At 45.9% G+C, this 7,741-nt stretch overlaps 1 protein-coding gene across 1 annotated transcript in view; it reads left to right on the top strand.

The window, feature by feature from the left end:
- Positions 1 to 2,959: 2,959 nt before the first annotated feature.
- Positions 2,960 to 7,741, top strand: part of GDF10 (growth differentiation factor 10) — a 28,011-nt gene continuing 23,229 nt past the window's right edge. The window contains exon 1 of the mRNA XM_045024856.1: positions 2,960 to 3,254. Within this exon, the coding sequence (XP_044880791.1) occupies positions 2,960 to 3,254 (295 nt within the window). The remainder of the gene's footprint in view (positions 3,255 to 7,741) is intronic.

Genomic DNA, 7,741 nt, shown 5'->3' with positions numbered 1-7,741 from the left:
GTCTCACAAGACACTGAGATGAATGGTGCCCTCCTCTCCATTGAAATTGATGGGAGTTGAAGGTGCTCGGCACCTCAATCAGTCAGGTGCCGGGTGAATGCTACAAGGGCCATTTATTCTCTCTAGCGAGGGGGATCTGGTTATTATTTTAGGATGGCTGGTTTCCTGGGAGTGCTCTAAGAGAGGACACACGCATTGATTGTTCTGAATGATTATGGATGTAAGGAATGGTCTTGGGTAATCCTGGCTAATCATGCAGCATTACACAGAGCAAGATATTTTTGCACGTGAGAAATGAATGACCTATGCTAGGTCATAACCAGAAATTTGGGCTAAAGCCCAAACTTGGTAATAATTCATGTTTTAACAGCTTCCCTGGAGTTTTAACCTTCATTATTCTGGCTACTGGCATTATGAAAGAAAGAAAGAAAGAAAGAAAGAAAGAAAGAAAGAAAGAAAGAAAGAAAGAAAGAAAGAAAATTATTTCAAAAGATTTTAGACTCTTAGAAACAAAAAGACTTTAATATGCTGCTTTATTTCAGAACAAAAAAAAGGAGATTCACCCTTTACTTCTTGCATTTATTACTATGACAAAGCACATGTCCAGGTCAAAACAGTTTCTTTGTACAGGTGTCTCTGGTTCCATAAGAAACATTATTTGCTGTTTCATATTTGAATGTTATTAAATGGTGTGCAACATTATTTACAGAATGTTGGTTGTCGCAGGAAGCGATCTGCAATTTAAAATCTTGAATGTGTGTTCTAGCTATAGTGAGATTTCCCCAACGTCCTTGCTCACAAAGCTGTGACTTGAGCTATTTAAAAAAAGGCTCTTTACTTGGCAAAGGCTTTAATTAGCAGAAATTTCCACGCTAGGAATATTATTCTGCATGAGCAGAAATTGCATAGCTCTTGTCTGTAGATGCCTTAGAGATGCCATTGATTGGCCATATTCAGAACAGGGGAATTATGTGACCCAGTGCTAATTTGAATTCCTTTACCAAACACATTTTTATTTCATCATCTCAGCTGCATAAAAGAGTCAAAGTACCAGAGCTGTAAAGACTTTGAATTCCTGCTGTTCTGCAATAAAATAAGGCAAGAAATATTAGCCACCCCTGGTTGATTCTTTAATTCTTTCCCAACAATGTCAAAGTATCAGTGTCCTACAGGTTTTAGTGCAGGTTAAAGACTGATACAAAGTGTAGGCTTGACTAGGAGTTTGGAGTGAGTTAAAGGGAGAGAGAACATTTTAATAGGACATTGGTCCAAAATAGCCCAGCTTGTTCCTACCTCCTGCTGCCTCTTCCTCCTTTTCACAGGACCTTGATTGTATAGAAACACTACAGACAAAAACCACAAACAACAAAAGGTTTGCTCATGCCCCCAGTGGAGGTCATGAGCATGCTACCATGGAGAAACAGAAAAAGCATCAAAGGATGGTCTGGATTATTTATAAGCAACGATTAATTAATGGGAGGTTTGATACTTTAGCAACTTACTTTGGGCAAATTTGTATTTGCAAATTGTTCATTTCAGACATGGAAGAGGACCAGAGCAACTGTAGCCTGGTGCTAATTTAAAAAATGAATCAAACCTTTCTTTGCCCCGGTCCAAAACCGACAAACTTGTGGTTCAGAGGCTTTCAATAGTATCTGCTCCAATCTGACACTCCAAGGTTAGAAAATCACAAAAAGGTTGTGTTATACACAGCAACAGGAGCTTTTTCCAACAATTTTTTCAATTATTGCATTGTGTACTCTCCAAGAAAAGTAACTTGTCTTGGCTTTGGGAGGAACAGCTTTAAAAAGGGAGGCAGAATGAACTAATTCAGTTCAAATACACCCCTCTTCCTCACCGATCAACTTGAAAACTGCAGTTCACTGTAACTACATTTATATCCACTGGGCAGCTATGACCTGTAGTTCAGAAAAACCTGCATCACATGACGACTTGGCCATGATGCAACATACACCTAACTCAATTCCCAGCCCAAGTAAACCCTTCAGAAATCCCTCCTGCCTCTTCCCGCTTCAGATCACTCAGAAATGCTCCCAATGCTCAAACTCCAAGCCTTTCCTCCCCCTTTAACCCTTGCAATTTAAATACCTGCTTCAGAATTAGCAATGAGCCTTGTTTCATGGCAGGACAGCTCAGGTTAGCTCTCCCAAGAATACATAACAATTGCTAGCTGATTGCTTCCCTCTCTTACATTCTTGCAGCAAAGAGAGAGGGATAATACCTTTTGAGATTGCACGGTAGGTTTTGCTTTAATCCAACCTAACAATCCCTCTGTTTCTTTCGGCATCTATCAGTGTATCCCTCTTGCTTTGTGCATAGTTCTGCTCTTATCTACCTATCCCTCTGTACTACTTGCTTACTAGAGCGACTTCCTCCTAGCTGTCCTCCTATGAGTATGTCCTCATCTCTCCTCCCTTCTTGCCCTGGTTTTACGGAACCCAAGGTGCTCCCCTGTTCAGGTTGGGGCCCCAGCCGCGGCTGTGACATGTGTCTCCCATCAGTGGCTGAGCTCGAATTAATGCAGACGCTGTATTGGAAGCAGAGGGAACTAACCGTAGCGCTCCCTGCAAACTTTCCCAGCCCCCGGAAACCCTCGCCCCCCGGCGAGTCAATTTCAGAGCCGCGCATGGTCGGGTGTGTGTGTCCCTCCCCCCGTGCCCCCAGCCCAGCCCGACCTCCCCCAGCCCCGGTGCCAGCGCTGCTCACCTCGCGGGCCAGGGGATTGGCCGAGCGGGCTCGGCATCAGCAGCGCGGAGGGGTCGCTCCCACCTCCCCAGCTCAGCCCGCATCCCGGGGCACCAGGAGAGCGGCTGCAGCAGGGGGAACCTGGAGCCCCAGCCAGCGGGCGCCGCTAGCCAGGCTGCAGCATCCCCGAGCCGGCCGGCCGGCGCGCGGCTCCGCAGCTCCCCGCGGGTCTTGGTGCAGCAGGATCCCCCCGATGGCCGGCCGCCTGGCGTGCTGGCTGCTGCTCTGGGCGCTGGGGCAGGGGGGCTGCCACACGCTCCCCGCGGAGGAGGAAGGTGCCAGCCGCAAGCCCAGGCCCCCCGCGGCTGCCCTGGCCATCGCCTCCCCCAGCAGGGACCCCCCGGGGGGCTCGTCGCCTTCCCCGGCGCTGGGCAGCCTCGCGCAGGACGCGGTAGCTCTCCACATGCTTAAGCTCTACGAGAAGTACAGCCGGGAAGGCAGCCGGCCTGGGGACGGCAACACGGTGCGCAGCTTCAAAGCCAGGCTGGGTAAGCGCTTGCGGAGCTCCGCGCGCCCGGGGGGTCAGAGGCACTGCGGGGTGGAGGGTTCCGGGGTCGTGGGCAGGGCTCCCTCCTCTGGTGCAGGCTCGCTGCAGGCGGACTCCTGCGAACCCGTCCCTAGCTGTGCGGAGTGTCGGTGGCGGAGGGGGAAGGTTCCCTTGCTTAGATGGGCAATGCTGGATGCTTCCCTGCTAACACCTACGCCGCCCGGTCCCTTTGCTCTGGGAGCCACGTCCAGTCTCCACGCGTGCCCAGAAGCCGACAGAGGACGCATTTGTTTACCGAAAAACTACTGTCCGCCTTTTTAAAAGCAGCCCTTGGCGTGGCAGAAAGCTATCAGCCAGGAGAAGCCATTTCCCAAAGGGCCTCCCACTAGTTCAGACAGGTCTCCTCGCTCCTAAGATAATTAAATAGTCCCCAAGTACGATGACAACTGTGCAAACTTCATCGATTTTTTTTTTGCTTCCAAGTCTTTCAAAGAATCCCAGAAGCCTCTTAGAAACAGCGCCACCTATGGGACCTTCTAAAACTTCTCACTCTCTCCATGGATTATGGTACCTAGTATTAGCTCTAAAAAGAATAGAGTGGGTGGGGGAATCTGTCTTCCTTTGCTGCCTTACATCAGTGGGAGACCTGCTGCATCCCAAACACTTTATTCTGAAATGCGTTTGTTAAATCCACCTAGGAAACTGTCCCTCACTTAACTGAAGAAAAGCCATGTTCAATATTTAGACTGAGGCTTATTTGGCACTTTGTTAAAAAAAAATTACAGCATTGGCATTAGTGCATGGGCCAGTGGCATCTTTGGGAAACCCTTTTCAGCACAGGGTTAAGATATTGTTTAGACTAATTAGGAAAGAGTAGCAAATTTTAAAAAAAATCCTCCCTTTTGGAATTCCAATACATGTATCATATTTTCTGACTTCAGAAGAGGCTTTTTATTTTAGTGTATTCAGGATGTTTTAGATAAACACATTAAAAACTTGAATTGCTGTGAGGATTGCTTACGTTTTTAAAAACACTTGCATTCTGTGAAGTGCAACGCAGTATGGAATATTTTATAGTAAGCCGTTATTAGTAAGTCATTGCTGAAACAATGCACGTTATACTTACAATGCTGAAAAGTAAGTTATGTAAAATGTAGTTTAAAATGGACAACATTTTTTGCATGGAGTTGATGCTCAATTGAATGCATGTAAGGTTAATGTGCACATCTAGAGTTTTATTAAAAATCCCAGACATTTGGAAGGGAGATAAACCCTCCTGTATCAGAGCATTAGCCAACCACTTACTGATGGGGGCTAGGAAGAAACTTCCCCAATGGCAGATGATTCCCTATCATCCTACTACAGCATTTCTTGCACTTTCCAGTGAAGCAGTTAATACTGGCTACTGCCTGAGACAGGGTCCTGGACCACTGGTCTGATCTGGTAAGCCAGTTCCTTCTTTCCTATGATGTAATCTTACTCATACTCTGGTTAATCTTAAAGGTAACTTGAATAGATTTGGGTGGCTGAGTTTATTTTAAAACATACACACATGCCATTTATTGAAATGCAATAGTACTTAGCATTTAAGTAGCAGCATTTCTTACCCACAGTCCACAGATCAACATAACTTCACAAAGGCGGGTATTTTGATATCCATCTTATTGATAGTCCAACACAGAGCATTGGAAGTAACTTGCCCAAACTCACACAGTGAGTAAACTGCAAAGCCAGGTTGGAAACCAGAGTTCTGACTCCCAACCTAGTGTATTCTCTTCTCCTTTCTTTCTTCAGCAGCCTGAAAGAGGAAAGCCCCTCCACTAGGCCCCTTGTGGCCAAATTATTAAGGAAATAACATTCTTTTCTCATTATTGTCCCTGGTAATTTACAAAATATGGATCACTATTTTCTGAAATTAACTATAAAGAGTGTCCAAGACCAGTATGGGAGAAATGATCTGATTTTTCCTTCCGTTCCTTCATGATATTCTAGAGTTCTTGGGTGAGGTGGAATTTGGAGGGCAGGGAAGCATCACTTTCTTTTAGCAACACACATGACATTTCTGTACAGATAACACCTGTGGCAATCCTTTATTGTGATAGGCAAAACAATGTGGCAGCTATAAAATCTGTTAATTTCCCTCTTCCAGTGATAGCTCTAGATTTAGGGTACATCCTTCCTAAGATTCCTAAGGTCCTCTGTAACATAAGGCTGTTTGCATTAGGATGTATCATATTACATATTAAAAGACAGTTGGATCAAGCACTCTGAAGTTAAGAAATGCCAGAATTAAGGTTGCCCATGCAATCTTAATTTGTCCCCCCCATACCTATGCATTATGAGACTGTCTTTAATGGCAAGATCACATACTAATGTTTTCCTCCACAGGATCCCTGCCTCATTCAGTGCATAGCATGGATGGTGCTCACTGACTGAGTAGTGATTCAATATGTCTCATCTTCCTCATTCAAATGTAGTCCTGTGCCCTATTTGCTACACACCATCTAAACTTTGTATTGAATACCAAGTTAACGTCCTCATGGGCTCATCCATAGCGCTCCTTGCTGTAATAAGAGTGCTGCACAAAGAATAATGGCATTACCTCACCGGGGTGTTGGACAATAGGGAGGTACCAACCCTATTTTGCAAATAGGGATGTGAGGCAAACATATTGAGGCCCAAATTGGCAAAAGTATCTGCTGACTTCAGGCTCCCAATCTGAGACTCCCCAGGCTTGATTTTTGTTTCCAGGCACTCAGAACTCCATATGTTCAAAGCACAGTGCCAATCTGCTTCAGTTGCAGTCATGAGTACTCAGCTGTTCTGCAAATCTGGCCCCAGATGTTTCACACTGGGCATCCAGAAAGCCGGACGCACAATTTATGACCTCCTGTGACTCGCTGAGAATCACCTACACTTTTGCGGCAGACAGAATTCAGTTCTTCTGGGCGGTATTCAAGTGTGTCTGAACCACAAGACCATCCTTTCTGTTCATGTCGCATTACTACATGCTTCCCAACTTCATGAACAAACAAAGCAGTGATCCAACAGACACCAGCCTCCTTTGCTACACAACCCCGACTCATTCCCTGAGTACCTCCATCTTATGCACTGAATGAGAGGGGGGTCATGCAGATGCGGGAAAAGCAATGCAATCATCTACTTAAAGACTGCATCATAATGCACAAGCACAAGAGAGCCTAATAAAGGCTGCATAGGCAACTTGATCTCCTGCCACTTTGCCCACCTGGCTTTTCCAGGGTCCCATTCCATTTTGTGGAGAACATCAACATTTTTTATTTTTTTTTCTGAATTGGAACGAAACCAAATTTTGAAATGTTGAAATCCTCCGCAAAATGCAGCCTAGCTCTAGTCTGAAGTCATGCAACTGCTTTGGAGCCCCCTAGTGGACTATCTGCTGAACAGCCGGGCTCCTTCATCTAGACCATGGACCTCTATATTGCTAAAGCAATGGCTCTGAGTCATCATGGAGAGACACTTATTTTCCATGCTTTCCTGAGTGGAGCAGTGACCATGCCTGGTGTCCAGCAGGACATGGAAGTGCTAAGAGACTGTTTCTGTTTCTGCTCATGGTTGGCGGTATGGGAAAGCTTGTTGAGATGTCCAGCCCCACTTTCCCAGTCTCCAGAGGCTTGGATACGCTGGGGCTACCCAAATCAAACCTGAACACTGACCCTTTGGAGGGCTGCCCATTACTAGACTCCCCCTTGTGATTGTGTGATTAGACTTAACCCTTGAGACTAGAGCTGGCTGAAAATTTTCCAGTGGGAAAACTGTTCTGTCAGAAAATGCTGATTCAACAGTGGGACACTTTCTCGGGGTGCCCAGGAGTCTGAGACACCTTGTAAACACCCCTGCCTCCCCTCCTTTAGGAGAGAGATTTGCTGATGCTCACCTGGGTGTCAGCTCCCTTACAGCATCAGTCTGTTAGCCACCCAAACAATCTTCCCAGGGCTCTGGCAGCCCTTACTTTGCTTTGCAGGTTAAGGGTAGGTGCACCCCAACTGCTTAGTCCTCTTGGATCATTCCCATGAAGTCTCCCACCCTTAACCATGGGACACTCTCAGAAATTACCAGCTAAGCTGTCCCCAGCTTGTCTGGTTCAACTGAGGATCAGCTCCAATATCAAATCACAGCACTGAGCTCTATTTACAGGTAATCGTACATTTATTATCAAAAGCTAAGGTTTAAGAAAAAGTGAATGAGCACAGTGGTGGAAAGAGGAATGGTTACATATCAAACAAAAAGTGTAATATGCTCCCTAGAATCTAAACTTAACTGGAACGGGCTAAACCTTTGTCTAAAGTAGTTTATCTCACGGAAAGCAATCTCCCAGTGTCTCCAACCAACATGGCTGGGGTCCCCCTTTCACAAATGCAGAAAGCACTGGCCTTGCTTCCTCAGCGAAGGATGAAGGGGTGTCTTTTTGCCTTCCCTTTACATTCCCCAAAGTCATTGTTTTGTCCC

The sequence above is a fragment of the Mauremys mutica genome, chromosome 7, assembly GCF_020497125.1.
Source record: "Mauremys mutica isolate MM-2020 ecotype Southern chromosome 7, ASM2049712v1, whole genome shotgun sequence".
NCBI lineage: Eukaryota > Metazoa > Chordata > Testudines > Geoemydidae > Mauremys > Mauremys mutica.
This window is presented reverse-complemented; position numbering and strand designations above follow the sequence as displayed.